Here is a 17874-nt window from a genome sequence, read left to right as displayed (position 1 = left end):
TCGAGAGTTACCAATAGTGAACAAGTGGACAATGTAGAGAAGATCGCAGTGTCTGAAAGTGACATCGAATTACTTATGGCACAGTAACACACTTTACTTTGGAATGAAGACAAATATCTTGCAGTTGCTCCTGGACCACACAATCAACTGATGTCAATAGTTTACAATGCTGAGGAACTAATGTTTGCAGTGATATACTTAGGCTATCCACATAAATTTAAAGATGGATTATGTGTTACTCCGTTTATGATGGCAACTAGCCATCATAAACGGAGTAACACATAATCCATCTAGCCATCTATAGAATAGCTGAAGGTTTATATTCCACTTTCAAATGCATCGGAGAAACTTCCAACATAACAAAATGTATGATAGAAGACCAAAGATTTGTTGAAGAATGCGTCAAACGTAACTTGTCTTTTCTCAAAAATGGTGTCTCCGTAGCCAGGTGGGAAGGAGCAGCAGTGCGTAGCACACGCTTCATAATTAGACCGGGGTTCGAGCCCGTCACCACCAAATACAGAGGATGTGGAAAGGTCAGGGAATGACTACCGTATATCCCGGAGCAATATCCTAAAAACCAAATAACAAACTTTTCTCAAATCCATTCCAAATTCTGTATACTACTGGTCTCATTGCAAGAAAGATGTCTTTGCTATGATCAGACAACTTGGTAAACTGACCATGTTTCTGACATTGAGTGTGACGGAGGTTCGCTGGCCACATCTCTTGAAAACACTTCACAGACTAAACAGTAGTAAAGATACAGAAGTTGACGATCCAGTGAAAGAATTAACAGCATTGCAGTGTATGAAGCTAGTCAATGAGGATCCTGTCACGGGTAATATGCTTCAATTAGCTAGTTGACGTTATAATGCATGTACTGCAATCGAAAAGGTACAATCCTTTTGGGAAATTCAAAGTAATCGATTTATTCAAGCGTATAGAGTTCAAGCATCGTGGCAGTCTGCATGCTCACATTTTGCTGTGGCTGCAAAACGATCCCAAAGAATTGGTTTCGGATGATATGCCAAAGACTGTAGAAATACTTGATGAATTGTGCAGCGTCGACGCTTCAGATCTTCCGATGTCTTACTCAAATCAAGTGCACAAGCATACATTTACTTGTTTCAAGAAGAATGATGATTGATGCTATGCCATATTGGGCTATGGATCAAATTCAAGTTTTAATACCAATGAACACACAATACAATCAACGTTCAAGTTTCAAACAGCGTTTTCAACAATATAAGAAAGATCTTGAAGAGAAACATAATGATACACTCGAGCAGTTTCTAGAAGAGACATGTTTGATATGAAAACTTACTTGAATGTTATTCGATCAGGATTGACGAAACCTACCGTTCTAATGAAAAGAAATATGACACAACTTTGGATGAATACCTTCAATCCTTGAATAGCTGGTATATTAAATTCGAACATGGATTTACAGTTCATACTCGAGGAACATTATGCATATTATACGTTGTAGAGTATGTTAACAAAACCAACAGAGGCATAAGCCATTTGCATCGAGAGTTGATCAGAGTACACCGAAGAGTATCCAGATCAAGAGTACACCGACTTGTTAAAACGTGTTAGCATTAAAATGTTGAACAGCATTGAAATGAGCTCGCAAGAGGCAGCTTGGTATTTGCTTTGCCAGCCAATGTTTGAGGCTGGTAGAGAAGTTGTGTACATTCCAAGTACTTGGCCTCACAGCGTAAGAAAAGCAAGAAGCAAATGGATGAAAAAAATCTCGATGATGATTCTACTGACATATGGAATTAAATATTATACAGAAATAAGAGAAAAGATCAAAAAATGTAGAGCTCGGTCAGCTTTGCTTGGCTGATTTTGCTGCGAAATACAATGTTGTGGAGGGACAATGTGAACTTATAAAACAGATGTGAATCATAAGGTATCGCCACTATGAAATGTCTGAATTGGCAGAGTATAAACGTGAGATGATTTTACTTTACTGACCTTTCGAAAATGAAATGGCTGATATCTTAGATTCAAACAAGTTTCTTCAGATATATAATGAAAATGAAGAGTACTTTATGAATTGCTGCAAAAGGTATGAGTGGGACATCGATATTGACAAAACAGAGTATTGTAGAACACTTGGCATCGAAACAGACGATAAAGAGGATGCTCGAGTGAAATGCGAGGAATATGTTCAGAGTCGAATTGCAGAGGATGCTAATAACAGACTTCAAGAGAACAGTGATGATATGGAAATGATTTCGGGAAACATTGACGCATTGCATTGATGCAATGCGTCAATGCATTGGCGAGATAATATCATGACCAGAGATGATTATTGCGAGTTGGTTCGAATGATGAATAGAGAACAACACAAGTTGATTCTTTAAGTTATGCATTGAATAGCAGATTGAGCTAACACAACACCACTTCAAATATTCTCTACTGGTCCAGCAGGCTGTGGCAAGATGTTTACCTTGAAAATTATGATGGAAACTTACAATCGCTTGTCAGGCACACAACTCACTTAACAACACATTCGTCACCTGTGTGTCGACGGAGAAGGCGGCCGTAGCGATCAGTGGTACTACAGTTTATTTGGTGTTCAAAGTTGGTATGGCACGAATACATGGTGGTCTTGCTCGAGAAACTTTGCACCTCTATCATAATGCATTTCAAAACGTTCAAGCAGTATTCATTGATGAAGTTAGCATGATCGGAACTGACATTTTGCATGCGATCAACGCCGCACTGCAAGAGATCACCAGAGAATTCGATCGAGGGTTTGGTGGTTTAGATATCATATTTTGTGGAGATTTGCATCAGTTGCCACCAGTGAATGCAAGGTAGATATTCAAGTCTCATAAGAATTGCGTTGGTGGTGCAATTTTGTGGCAGTCTCTCAGTTTCTTTCCACTGGTGCAGAGTGATGTTGTATTCTCTGGTATGTTAACTAAAATTGGAAACGGCAAAATGTTAGATGTTGAAGAAAAGAAGTTAATCAAAAGTTGATTTAAAACACGAGACTGTGTCATGGAACAAGTACCAAATGCTGTTTGTTGTAACAACGATGTCATTCAATATAATGCTCAAGCGTTGGAAGGAAACACCACTATCGATTGTACAGCCGACGATCACTTCACTGGTTACAAGAGTCATGAACAGTTGACTAGAATGTGAACAAAACTCCATCAAATGAGTATAGCAAAGACCGGAGGTTTGCCATGCATATTGCATCTATCAACTGGAAATCCTTACATGAGCACTACAAACATCGGTATTAAAAATGGTTTAGTCAATGGAGTGATCAGACTTTACAGTACGTTGAGATGGAAGAAACAGAAATCAAATGATTGTGGTTACATTTCAAAAGCAAGAATGTTGGAACTAAGAGTCATCTCAAGTCTCGCCTGCACATAATGTCGCATCATGGCTTATTAAAATCTGGCTGGACTCCGATTACAAGATGTTCCGCCACAATATCTTTAAAAAGTGAAATGCTTAAATGCAAAAGAATCCAATTTTCTTTGGTTGAAGCTTGTGCCACGACAATTCATAAATCTCAGGGTGGAACTTACAAAGAAATTATATTTGATTACGATAAGAGTCTCGAACAGCAACTGGTATACGTTGCATTGTCGAGCGTTAGAAGCATCGATGGCCTATACATCAGAAAGACAACTTTACATTGTATCATGGTTGCAGTTGTAAACACACCTAAGATGCAAGATCTTCAAACTAACTGAATTGAAACATTTGAATAACCATCATTTGGAAACACTCTCTACAACCGCATTACAATTTTGGGATCAAGTTGCTTCGTCAAGTTTCAGAATGGTATTATTGAATACAGTTTGAAACTTCATAACGAAGACATTGCAACTGATCCAATTCTCATGGAATCGAATATCTTAGCATTAAATAAAACATGGCTTGAAAATAATGAAAATATTGATGTTTGAGGATAAAAACGTATCACACAATTCAAAAGACCTTCTGTGCAATCTGGTGGTGTTGCGATATACAATAAAGTCGAATTGACAATATGTATGCCACATATTCTCATTACCGTGCATGCTCGCTATGGCAAATGACTGGTACAGATAATTGTGGTGACTTTTGTGCAGGTGAAGTTGAAATAAATGGACAGAAGACTTTGCTTGTAACATTCTACATCTCACCTAATTCAACATTGGAGCAGATTAAATTTTTCTTAATATCCAATCTAGCGATTTATATGCCAAAGTTTGGAGATATGCCTAAAGTTGTAAGGAAATTCAACTTTCAAAAGATCCCAATAATTTTAGTGGGTGATTTCAATATTGACGTTAAGAAACCTGAAAATGCTCCATTCTCTGAATTCATGGAATCAACATTCCATCTTAAACTCGCATCAGATCCTACAAAATCTACTACGCATGGTCAATCATGTATCAACTTGGTCTTCAATTGCAAACAATTAATAGTTGGAATTGTTTCACATGATGTTATTGACGGATCCACCTTCGGCTCCATGGAGCCAACGTCGACTTTTTTTGTTATTTGTTATATGAGAAATATTTCATGTTATTTTTTAATTCACAATATTAAAATTTTATCAGGAAAAAAAAAAATGTCTTCGTTATATTTCCCTAGTTGGAAAAAAAGAATAAAAAGTTGTCAAAACTGCGAGCCCATTGTTAAAATATTCACAGCTCACCACTGGATGTGGTTATTGCCCTGTGAATCATATAGCACTATCCACTCTATGCATGGAGAGATACTGTAGGAGAGCTTATTAAAAGATCGATAGCTGAAGTATAATAAAAGATTGATGGTTGATCCTGTTCGGAAATGCATATAAGTGATCCTTTGTTAAATAAGAGGTTTTGTTTACCAAGAGTGCTTGTATGGTCTGCCCTCTTCTGGTAATATATGAAGCTTGCCATAATGAATGGTGCGCATTAAAATTTTCCACTATATAGAACTGAGTGGGTATTTGTGCTGTAGCTTCTAGATCTCTGGTAGTACATGGATGATTTGGCAAGAGGTATGCAGAAATATTTAAAGAAAATCAGAACATAATATAGACAGCAACTACTTCAATTACGGTGGTTTTAAGAAAGAGATATGTCTGGATGGTATTCTCATCTGTTAGGTCTGCCTCACCTCTGTGAGTGGAAAAAAATTTCTGTCTTTTCAGGATAATGTACATTTCATAGTCTTCAGAGTAACCTATGGAGCTAAATTAATTTCTTGCAAGCAGATGGTTACTTACTGGATCATATTGGGTGATTAAATCATGGTGATCATCAGTGTTGTTGCATAATCCTCTACAATTCTATTGAAGGTTGCGCTTCATTGTTTGCTTTTGCAAGAGGAAGCTGAATCTATCTGCTTTTTATCTTTTTTTTTTTATTTATTTTTTGTTTTTTTGTGAAAACAGCATGTCAAGAATCCTTATCATATTGCTTTGATTAATAATCTGTACTGCATTGATTTGTAATTCTTGCAAATCAGAGTGTATGGACACTGATGAAATAGTACTTGAACTTCTTCATGATGATCAAGTACCATTTCATTTTGGTTAATTGTATAATCAGCATTCATACTGCTTTGATTTACTCACAGTAATTCAGTTGCATCTGGCCTTGGATCATGTGGAGTGATTTCTTTTTTGGGGTAACCGTGATTGGGTGTTGTTTTTTGGTCTGCTTGACATGACTTTGAAGATGGAGGATGGCTCAGAAGCACAGATCAAGTCCACTCTGCAGTTGATACATTAGATGAGAATGACACTTCTGTCTGGTTTTGGTAATTCCTAATGTGGATACATAGGTACTTCCTGGCATTGTTAATGGTTAACTTTACTTGTTTTCTCACTACTTGATAGGTTACTTTGTTTCAGTCTTATATTTTTGAATTTTATTACCCTGTTTCCAAAGCCCCTGTGTTTTAGAGAAGGCAGGATGCTCACCTATGTAACCAGAACATAAGGAGATATGGCATTGCATTCAGGTCATATGGGAAATATTTCCTGATTTTGTTTGTCATAGCTTTGAAACAACCAAAACAACTATTTTTTTTTACATGTTTAAGGCTTTTGCTGTACCACCTGCCAATCACCCTGCCAGTGACCATCCACTGTTCTAAAATGTTAGTGTGTACCTGTTACAAAAAGAGAAAACCTAATTAAATGAATTAGGCACCATATTAGATTATGATGCTATTGTTTAGGGCTTTATTGGCACATCAGCGGCTAAGGCTATAATGTGCCATGTTAGATTATGAATGAGTAGTGCTGTTGTAGTGTGCACTTTGGTAGCTAACCTCAACTTTATCTTCCACAGATTTAAATCATATTCTGATGTCATATTGAGATCTATCATGTTAAATTACATCATCAAATTTTCAGGTGTGTAAATTTATACAATTATATTGAAAAAAATAATGATAAAACCATGGTTGTAATATATTATTTTCAAAAGTAAAAACTAAAATCTATAGTTTTTTATTATTTTTTTATTTTGTTCATATCTTCTTAATTGACTTTAACATTTCAGACAGAAAACATTCAAAACATAAAGAATGGAGAAGAAGAAATGCAGAATTACTTTGTTATGGGAAGTCATATTGAAAAATTGCTAGAAGATGAAAAAGGTGATAACTTATTGTTATGACTGATACAATCCTAATAAAAAATCCTAAGAAGAAAAAAATCCTAAAAAAAAAAAATTATTTGGAAATTTATTCTAGGCATCTCAAACAAAGGATATTTTATAATTTAATAGCTAAATAAATCCCAACCAAATCCTGTTAAATTGGTATATTTTTGATATTTTTTACAATATTAGTATGCTTCATTAAATTATAACAATTCACTGTGAGTTTGTGCATATATACCCATATATGACAGTTTTCTGTCACATAGGGCAAAAGTTCATTATTATTGTGAGTTGAGTCTATAATGAGGAATTACTTATAACAAGCATTGTTTAATGTGCTGTCAGATCAGTAACATTAGAATCAAGTATATTCTGTAGTAATAATGAGCAAGTTGTGTGTGAATTTTTGCTATAATACATGATTTACTTTTCAGTGATATTGTACATAATTTGATCAGAAATTCTGTTGAATGTTGCAAAAATTAATTTTATTCAATGATAAATGTTTAAATTGTTAATACAGAGCAGTCATGATTTATGCATGGGTTGCATTCCGGGAACACATGCATAAACAAAGTTTTGTGCAAATTAAGACCCAATATTCCATAGAAATACATTAAAATTTGGGAGAATGCATTCTGAAAATGCATAAATAGTCTCCAACATAACACATTTTCAGCTTATTTTATGCAGATAAATTAAAATTAAAATTTATTTAAAATTTGTTCACTGGGGGCTAAGCCTGTATGAATCAATGAAAATATCTTTAAGAAAATTCAAAAATTATTAATTGAAAACATTGGACATTAACTAGACATTGAGAGAAGAGGGATACCAGCGGCACCTCACTGAAGATATAAAACAAAAATTAATTAGTGCAAAACTAATTGAATAATGCCTGTGTATATATATATGTATATATATACCGTGAATGCCTGTGTATATATATATGTATATATATTCTATGTATATATATATATATGTATATCATCATCATCATCATGAACTTGGTCCGGCTTAGGTCTTTTAATACCTGTTCCATTGTAGCTCTTGGAGGTGGTCTTGATCTCGCCATCGTTGTCTTGGTCGACCAAAATCTCTCTTGCCTGTAGGTTTGTAGTTAAAGGCTAATTTGGTCTGGGTTCATTCTTTCTATGTGGCTGATCCATTTTTCCTGATACTGTTTTATGTCATTTACTATGTTATCCACTTTTAATTTCTCGCGGATATCTGAATTTCTTTGGTGGTCTAGTTTTGTAAAGCCTAATAATGGTCTTAAAAATCTCATTTGTGTTGCTTCTAGTTTGTGTGCATATTTCTTATTTATGACCCAAGTCTCACAGCTGTAGAAGAGGGCTGGTTTTGAAGTGACGTTGTGCAGTCGTAATTTTGTTTCAGTTGTCATTTGTTTTCTGAAGTGGCGTTTAATCATTCCATTCATTTTATTATTTTTTTGTAGTTTAGTGTGGATGTCTTTCCCTTCATTTGATATTAAATTTCCCAAATAGGTGAAGTCAGATATTTGTTCTATTATTTTATCATCAATAACAATTTTGACTCTTTGTATGTTTATTCAACATAATCCCATTGATTTTGTTTTTGAGGTGGAGATTTTCATCTCGTACTTTTTACCTATTTTATTAAGTTCATTTGCTGCTATCTGTAGTTCATCTTCGGATTTTGCAATTATAACTTGATCATCAGCATATAATATAGTTTGGATTTTATTCCTGTTGTTCAACTGTATTCCGTTGTTAATTGTTTGTTTCCATTCTTTAAGAATTTTATTGATGTAGATATTAAATAAATTTGGTGATTGTTTTTCCCAGTTTACATTGTCATATGCTATATATTTATTTTTTATAATCACTAAAGAGCAGAAATGTTGGTAGATTGAATTCTCTTCTTTTCTCCAAAATTTGTTGTAGTGAGAAAATGGCATTTATTGTGCTTCTCCCTTTTCTGAACCCACATTGTTCTTCTTCTAAGAATTGTTCACTGTATTTATTAAGTTTATTCTTTAGTATATTAGAGTATAGCTTTGCAGCAGTTGACAGCAGTGTTATCCCTCTGTAGTTGTTAGGGTTATTTCTGGAGCCTTTTTTTGTGTAAATTGATTACTATTCCTGTTTCCCAATCTTTGGGTATCTGTTGCTTATGCTATATGATGTTAAATAATTTTGTGCCCCCATATTTAAATAGTTCTACATTCAAATTGTCTATGTCTGGGCTTTTTCAGTTTTTTGATTTTTGTAATATTAACTCTAGCTCTTCCATTGTTTTATTATCTATTCCATAATATTCCATAATATTCCAGAAAATATAACAAAATATTCCATTGTTTTGTTATATTTTCTTCATCTTTGGTTATCACAGATTCATCTTCCAATTCCCTAGTGCCTGGATTATACCATAGTTTGGAATAGTGTTGCTTCCATTCTGCTTGGGAGATGGAGTTGGTTTTTATTTGATCATTTGTGTTTAGTTGTAATTTCTTAAAAATTTTAAAACCTCTTCTCTGTGGGCCTATGATATCACGTTCTAAAGATTTAACAAATTTATCCCAGTCATCTTGTCGGATCCTTCTGGTTAGTTTTCTGACTTCTGCTCGAAGCTTTTTATATTTTATGTGTAGATGTAGGTCTTTAGTTTGTAGGAACAGTTTATAGTTCTTTTTTTTCTCATTGATTGTTTGTTTCAATTTTTCATTCCAAGTTCTTAGCCAGTTTTTATTTTTTATAGGTTTATATTCAAGACTTTCTTCAGCAGCTCCCAGAATTGATTTTTTCATGTTTGACCAGATTTCCTCAACATTATCACTTTAATCTGATTTGAGTTTATCTTTCAATTGACTTTCATACAGGAATTTATTGCTTTCGTCTTCCAACAAATGTATTTTTAATTTCTTAGTAGTTTTTGTTGGTATTTTCTTCTTTTTATTAAGATAATTTCTTTTTATTTTGAAAGTGCTTTCTACTAGGTAGTGATCACTGTCAATTTCATGCCTCTGAATACTCTAGTGTCTCTAATTTTGTCATTTAAATTTTCATTAATGATAATATAATCTATTATAGACTTTGCGTTTCTTGCTTCTCATGTGAATTTATGGATATCCTTGTGTCTGAAAAAAGTATTTGTAATTTTAAGTTTATTAAAAATGCAGTCGTCTATCAGGCATCTTCCCTTATTGTTGACAATGGGTTCGCCTTCTGATCCTATACATTTGTCTACTGATTGAGCACCAATATATAAATATATTCTTGAACACTACTTTTAAGCCTATATTCTATTTTTATTAAACTTTCAGTTGTGACAATGCAGCGGTTATGTGGTTATTGTAGCGATTAAACAATTCAGCATTATAAGCGCATTGATATATTATTATTAGGTCAAAGTCCAGATTGATTTTTGTTTTGCGAGTGGTAGTGAAAATTTTTATTATTTTGGGCAGGAGGCATTACCAGTAATTAAGGCCTAATTAACTGGTTGGCCATCGTTGTTCTAGCACACAGACACAGTCAAAAAGGAATTGAACAACAGTGAAACATATAAAATCACCAACTCCACCCATAGTACTATTACAAAAAACTAATAGCCATGTACAAAAATTTAAATTAAAAATTGATAACACTAGATTTCTGTTTGTTTATTGGATCCCAAAGTTCCATAAACTCCCAATAGGCTGCAGATTCATTACCACATGTAGGAACAACTACATTAAAAACCCCAGTAAAAAACTGGAGGCCAAACTAAACACATTATCTACCAACCTCACCAATGCCAAGTTCATTTCAGAACTATTGAAAATACATAGAATATGTCAAAAATAATAATATCAGCAAAGTGTACACCTATGATTTCAAAAATCTGCTTTTACATGATTTAACCAGCATTTTACATGATGATTTAACATGTTGACTGCCAAGCTAGTTTAAGAAAAAAAAATCCCTCCCCCAGGACAAAAAAAATTTAGTAAATAATTTGATTAGTAAATCTAAAATAAATATTGTAATGTCAGTGTTATGCTGTTTTTTTTCACTTAAAATATCAGGAACGAGTCTTTTTTTGTCGCATATATGGGCTGACGTGGCCCAGTAGGTTACTTTATTTCTTGGATCTGTCTCGGCCACATACGTGTGATGCTATTACAACATACACATGAAGGTCGTTCGTGTATAGTTTATTGCGTGCGTGGCGTGTGCTGCAATAAAAATAATCGCAATAAAATACTCTCAAATGTCGCAATAAGTTTATCAGTATCGTTAGAGATTTTGTGAAAACAAGTTCGTTAGTGCACTGTATTATTCCCATATAGTGTTGAGCGAAATTGCTGAAAGTCTTAGTAGTAGTTCTGAAGATGAAAAAGCAGCCTATAAACTGAAAGCATCGAACAGACTCCAGCAAATGTATTTAGCGGGAGGATTAATTGATCAGTATATAGAGAGGGAATAGATATAGTATGAGCTTAATGTAAATAGGCTGGATATGTATATATGTATAGAGACTGCTAAAAGGGGGACAACACGAAAGAAAAGTATGGGCATAAAACTAGAGAAAATGGTCTATTTTAGCAAGTGAAATGGCAGCGAGTTAAGAATTCAGATTTACATAGAAAAAATTTTTGTATGTATAAATACATAATTTTTTAGGGGGAGAGGGTAGAATTGTAAGATCCCGAATCTTACAAGAATAAATAAAGGGAATAATTTTTAATTAATTAGTTAGAAAATGTTTTTATAACAATTTTCTATTTCTTCTTGACTCTGACAATTCAGTAAAAGATCCTGACTGGGATATTTCTTCAAATGAAGAAGGAGATACTGAAATACCGGAAAATATTGAAGAAGTGCTTCAAGACTGGATGGCAGAAGAAAACATTGATGAGCATTTTGAAATACTGAAGAACCTGAGATTCAAGTGACTGAAACAAATGAAACTATTGAATGGACTGAATACGAAGGACGCCAAAAAAAATTTGATTTTACAGGCAAATCAGGACTGCAAATAGACGTATCAAGAAACATTACTCATCTTGAGGCATTTTCATTATTTTTTTGAAGAAGTAATGCATCTTATTGTAACATAAACAAACAGATATGCCGAACAGAAAATTCAGAGTACCCGAGCTTTGCATCAGAGTCATCTAAAAAATTGGTTTCAACAACTGCTGATGAGATGAGAAAGTTTTTTGGGCTTCTTATGTGGATGAGACTAGTAAGATTGGGCAGTATTGCATCTTACTGGTCAACCAAACCTATCTATAAGAATAACTTAGTAACAAAAATTGTCTCGCAACAGATTTGAATTGTTGTTGTGCCTCATTCACTTTTCAGACAATGAAACTGCTATTCCAGAGGACAGGCTCAGTAAGATTCAACACCTGATAGATGTTTTGCAGCTGAAATATCAGAAAATTTTTTTTTCCCTGGCAAAGATTTTGTCATTGACGAAACTCTTATTCCTTGGAGGGGCAGGCTGATATTCTGACAGTATATCCGCACAGGTATGGAATCAAGCTGTTCAAGTTATGTTCAACTGAAGGTTATATCTGTCGAGCAAGATCTATTCGGGTAAATCTGAGAATTATATAAAATTCATAGGTTTATCTGCAAGGACTTCTAAATGAAGGTTGCACCTTGTAAGTAAACAATTTTTTTACCAACTACTATCTGGTGTTATCATTTCTTCATCAAAAAACTCACATAGTTGGTACATTATAAGCGAATAAAAAATTTATGCCCAAAGAAGTCATGTACTGAAAGCTAAATAAAGGGGGAGATGATAGCCAATGAAGTAAAAAATGGAATTATTGTTCTAAAGTGGCGAGATGCTAGAGATGTGAGACTACTAACAACAAAGCACGTCCCAGAAATGGTTGATGGACCTTCCACCAGTAAAGGAAGACAGAAAGAAGCAAAAAAAATCCCCACTTCCTATTTTACCATATAATAAGGAAAAGGCAGGCATTGATTTGTCGGATCAAATGGTTTCATATGCTATCTTCAAAAAGGCCCCTAAGGTTGGGAGAGTACATATCCAGAATTTAAAACAAATACACCAACCGTTTAATTATAATGGTTTAATACTAGAAACTAAAATGTACCAAACGATACTACACTGTAAAATGATATATGCAAAAGACTGATTTATAGAATAAATATACGATGAAACTTTAATATACAATAAAATATAAATAAATAAATAAAATATTTAAAATACAATAAAGATAAAAGCTATAAAACATTGACTGAAGCTTTCGGAGGCTTCCGCCTCCTTTCTCAACAACAATGATGTTTAAGCAACACATCCTTAAGTAACAGGCTCACAACACACGTGGTTGACCAGGCGCATGCTCAGTATTTCTTCCATACGATCCAGAACCGGAAGCGGCTCGGGAGCGTGGAAATATAAAACGCTCGTCTTTTGCCAGGACCACAGCTTCTAGTAGGGGGTGAAATCGTTCCCTCCCATTCCTGGACGTTATGGTGAGTAGAGAAGGCTCCAGGCTTAGTACTACAGTGTTTAGGAAGCCTATGTGTAGGAGCCAGTACACCCATTATAGGTCAGCACAGACTGCCCAGCATAAAAACAGCGTGGCCAGGGCACTTTTGGGTAGAGTTAGGATGCATTTCAGCACCTCTGAGGAGAGAGAGAAAGAAATTGGGCGAGTTAGGGCGGATCTTATGAAATGCGGTTACCCCCAGAGGGTCATTGATAAATATAATAGAGGTGTGGAGCCTAATCATGAAATACTGTCTGTGCCAGTTGCCACAGTTTATATTCCCTACTATCCGGGCTTGTCAGATCGAGTTTCAAGAATGCTACGTGACTTACAGACACGCTGTGTGCAGCTTCCGGGTCGGAAGTTGCACACAGTGTTGTCACAGGTCAAAGACCCCATTCCTGGGGATTCCAGTAGTGGGGTCGTATATGAGATCGAATGCCCGGACTGTGGGGAATGTTATGTGGGGGAGACAGGACGGCGACTAAAACGCCGTCTGGGGGAGCACATGCAAGCTATACAGACCGCAGAGTTCAATAAGTCCGCCATTGCTGAGCATTATTGGGAGAAACATCAGGTCTCCCTGGTGAATGCTGTCATCCTTGACCGGGCGCATAGGTTCTGGGACCATAAGTGGCTAGAGAGTTTGTGGATAGGCTCGTCTGAGAACAATAGTATGAATAGGGACAGGGGGTGTTCGATTTCACCCCCTACTAGAAGCTGTGGTCCTGGCAAAAGACGAGCGTTTTATATTTCCACGCTCCCGAGCCGCTTCCGGTTCTGGATCATATGGAAGAAATATTGAGCATGCGCCTGGTCAACCACGTGTGCTGTGAGCCTGTTACTTAAGGATGTGTTGCTTAAACATCATTGTTGTTGAGAAAGGAGGCGGAAGCCCCCGAAAGCTTCAGTCAATGTTTTATCACTTTTATCTTTATTGTATTTTAAATATTTTATTTATTTATTTATATTTTATTGTATATTAAAGTTTCATCGTATATTTATTTTGTAAATCAGTCTTTTGCATATATCATTTTACAGTGTAGTATCGTTTGGTACATTTTAGTTTCTAGTATTAAACCATTATAATTAAACGGTTGGTGTATTTGTTTTAAATTCTGGGATATGGTTTCATATGCTACAACACTAAGAAAGGGGGGTAAAGTGATACCGGAAATTAGCGATAGAATTTATACTTGGATAATCGCTGATAATGTCGCAAGCAGCCGTTAAAAACGTCTTTACTGTAGGAACTCATACGAAACTGGTACAGTAAAATAATTAAAGTATTGCTGCATTATTTTTATTGAAAAAATAATTTCAGTACAATGAAATTCAATGAATGGAATTTTTCATTGTACTAGTATACAATGAAATAATTTGTATAAAATATATTATAATAACACTAAAATTATTGGTCTATGGTAACTGAAATAAGATATATAATTTTGACACTCAAATGACTTTAATTCCCGAGTGAATACTCCATCGATTGTTGTTCCATTACGTATAGTATTTTCTAAAGTATTTGACTTAATATCTAAATTGAAGGCATCTTTCATAAATTTACAAAACTTCTTTCCAGCCTCAGAATTTAATTATAGATTGAAATCGCCAGTGAGAACTATAGGCATATGATCCAGTGGCTCTTCCAATAATTTTGCATTGCCAATGGAATATGCATCAAATTCTTATTTATGAATTTTTGAATTATATCTAACGACATCCGTGCAGTGATGTATATGGCAACGATGAAAATAATTCACTATTGAATTTGCATAAATATCCACAAATGTCTCCAATTTCATCTGATACCACTGTCGCATTACTGCTATTATGTTGTGCAAAAATATGTTGTGTACGGATGATAGTTGAACTTCACTTTGATATATCGCATCACCACCACTACAAACATCCGACCTTTTACACTGAGTCATACATCGGAATGGTTTAAGTAATATATGTTCATCATTATTCAACCACGTTTCACTTAATATCAGTATTTTGGATTGCTGTAAGATTGTGTCCATTTCGATATCTCGAACATGGGCCCGTAAACTTTGTATGTTCATTGACGATATAGATATACCACTTTGTATGAAAGCTTGCAGTTCATCTTGTAGAGACAGTAGGTTATTATTTTTCAAGCGATCTAGTTCAGCATGAAGTTCTGTATTACTAGTTCTGTATTGCTTTGCTGTGATTGCAACAACCAAATTCAAGCAGCATGGATGTTCATTTACTGGAACCGATGATGTAGAAGGGAGTACAGAATAGCATTAGCATTAGCATTAGTAGAGGCATTTGATGCAAGAAAGCAAGCTTATGCAGCATCAGCCAAAAAAAAAAAAAAAAAAAAAAAAAAAGTAACATAAATAAATAAAAATAACCACTTCCACTTCACCCCTCTGTTCGTTCGAAATACCTGTCCAGCTGAGCCTTAAACTTATTTAGGCTATCAACTTCCACGACAAGGGATGGAAGTCTGTTCCACCCACCAACCACCCGCTGGCTAAAGGCAAATTTCCGCACATCTATCCTACATCTGTCTTTCCTCAATTTGAATTTATGCCCTCTCAGGTGATTTTTCTGAGCTAGAGGAAGAATCCCATCAGCATTGAGCATGCTCAAACCATTCAAGGCTTTGTACACCTCTATCAGATCACCCCGCTGGTGCCTAGTTTCCAGACACTGTAATTTGCAAAACTTAAGCCTTTCTTCGTAAGAGAACCCCTTTGTCCCATTCACCAATCTAGTTGCCCTTCTCTGTACTCGTTCCAGCAGCTCTACATCCTTCCTGAAATGAGGCCTCCAGGCCTGTATACAGTACTCTAGGTGTGGCCTGACCATTGCCTTATACAAGGGAATAATCACCTGCTTATCCCTGCTAGAAAAATTCCTATATATCATTGACAATACACCATGAGCTACTCTTGCAGCTCGTCTGCACTGCTCAGAGAACTTCATATCTGCCTGCACCACCACCCCCAGGTCCCTTTCATTCTCTACCACTGTCAGTGTAGTACCACAGAGTTGATACGTTGCTCTGGGGTTGCTGTTTCCCATATGTAGTACTTTACATTTGTCAATGTTAAACTTCATTTGCCACCTCGAAGCCTTTCCAAATCCTGTTGCAGCAGCATAGTGTCAGTAGTGTCCTTGACAACCCTGCCAACCTTCGTATCGTCTGCAAACTTGGACATTAAGCCTGATATACCATCATCAATATCATTTATAAATACAGAAAACAATAAAGGCCCCAATACTGAACCCTGAGGGACTCCACTAATAACATTAGTCCACGATGAGCAGTGTCCATTGATTACCACTCTCTGTCTTCTCCCCCTCAACCACCCCTTTATCCATAGCAGCAACTTGCCTCCAATGCCACACTGCTCCAATTTGTGCAGCAGTCTTCCATGTGCAACAGTATCAAAAGCCTTTCTAAGATCCAAGTATATAATATCAAAGTTATTCCCTGCATCCAGTTCTTTTGTGACTGCATCATAGTATCCAATCAAATTGGTCAGGCAAGACTTCCCCTTAACAAAACCATGCTGTGTCCTAGCTATAACTGAAGTCTTGTCTAGATGATCCTGCAGTGCTTCTTTCACCAGTGCCTCCATTAATTTTCCGGGAACAGAAGTTAAACTCACAGGTCTATAATTACTTGTGTCAGCCTTTGATCCCCCTTTGTGAATTGGGGTCACATTTGCACATCTCCAGTCAATGGGTACCTCCCCTGAGTCCAAGGAAGCTCTCATAATTATGGCTAAGGGTTTGCTTACCTCCTTTGCTGCCTCCTTTAATATAACTGGATAGATCCCATCCACCCCAGGTGCCTTTCTTGTGTTTATCTTCAACAATTTCTCCTCCACTTTGCTCTCAGTTATTACAAGATTCTCTAGCTTACTGCTAGAGTTGAATACACCTCTGGCATTCCCCTCGCTGAATAACTCCTCATGTGTGAATGTCGATGCAAAATATTCATTTAGTTTGTTAGCTACCCGAGCAGGGTCATCAACAGTTGACCCATCGATCTCAAGTGGACCAATCTGATTCATCCCCTTCCTTCTAGAGTTTACATAAGTAAAGAACTCTTTGCTGTTTTTCTTCGCATCCCTTGCCAAGGATCTCTCGTAATCTGCCTTCGCCTGCCTAACCTCCTTTGTAACTTGGTTACATATCAACTTGTATCTATCATAGGCGTCCGTGTCACGTGTTAATTTGTATGTATCCCATTCATTTTTCTTCTCTGCCATATGCCTCATTAGTTCATCTGACAACCATTTAGGCCTAAACCTTGAACAATATTTCTTAGTTGGTATGTAAAGCCTAGTAGCTTCCACGATAAGTTCTTTGAATGCTTCCCATTTTGAATTTGCTGTTGGCAATATCATCAGTTGATCCCACTGCATAGAATTTAAATACTGTCTCAGTCCATTGTAGTCGCCTTTACGAAAGCAATACCCCTTCCCTTTACCCCTAATGGTAGTTACCTCTTTGAGTAACTCCCACTTCAGCACACTGTGATCACTGCCACCAAGTGGTTCATTTATCTGCAGATTCTTAATGCATGAAGAATCACTACTGATAATCAAATCAAGAGTATTACTCCCTCTAGTTGCCTCCCGAACATGCTGATGTAGAAAACAATCATCCAATAAATCCACAAAAGCCTTGCTACTGTGTGAGTGACCAGCCCCCAATTTCCAGTCAATATCTGGGAAATTAAAATCC

The 17874-nt window shown here is 35.8% G+C and overlaps 1 protein-coding gene across 5 annotated transcripts in view; it reads left to right on the top strand.

Annotated features, from left to right (window-relative positions):
- Positions 1 to 17874, top strand: part of LOC150084708 (golgin subfamily A member 5-like) — a 322239-nt gene that overhangs the window by 119051 nt on the left and 185314 nt on the right. For all 5 annotated transcript variants that reach the window (XM_090375446.1, XM_090375444.1, XM_090375443.1 and 2 more), the window contains exon 6: positions 6531 to 6627. In XM_090375446.1, coding sequence (XP_090231572.1) covers positions 6531 to 6627 — 97 coding nt within the window. The remainder of the gene's footprint in view (positions 1 to 6530; positions 6628 to 17874) is intronic.

Source organism: Mastigoproctus giganteus, chromosome 6 (assembly GCF_048544385.1).
Source record: "Mastigoproctus giganteus isolate SK-2022 chromosome 6, ASM4854438v1, whole genome shotgun sequence".
NCBI classification, from domain to species: domain Eukaryota; kingdom Metazoa; phylum Arthropoda; class Arachnida; order Uropygi; family Thelyphonidae; genus Mastigoproctus; species Mastigoproctus giganteus.
This window is presented reverse-complemented; position numbering and strand designations above follow the sequence as displayed.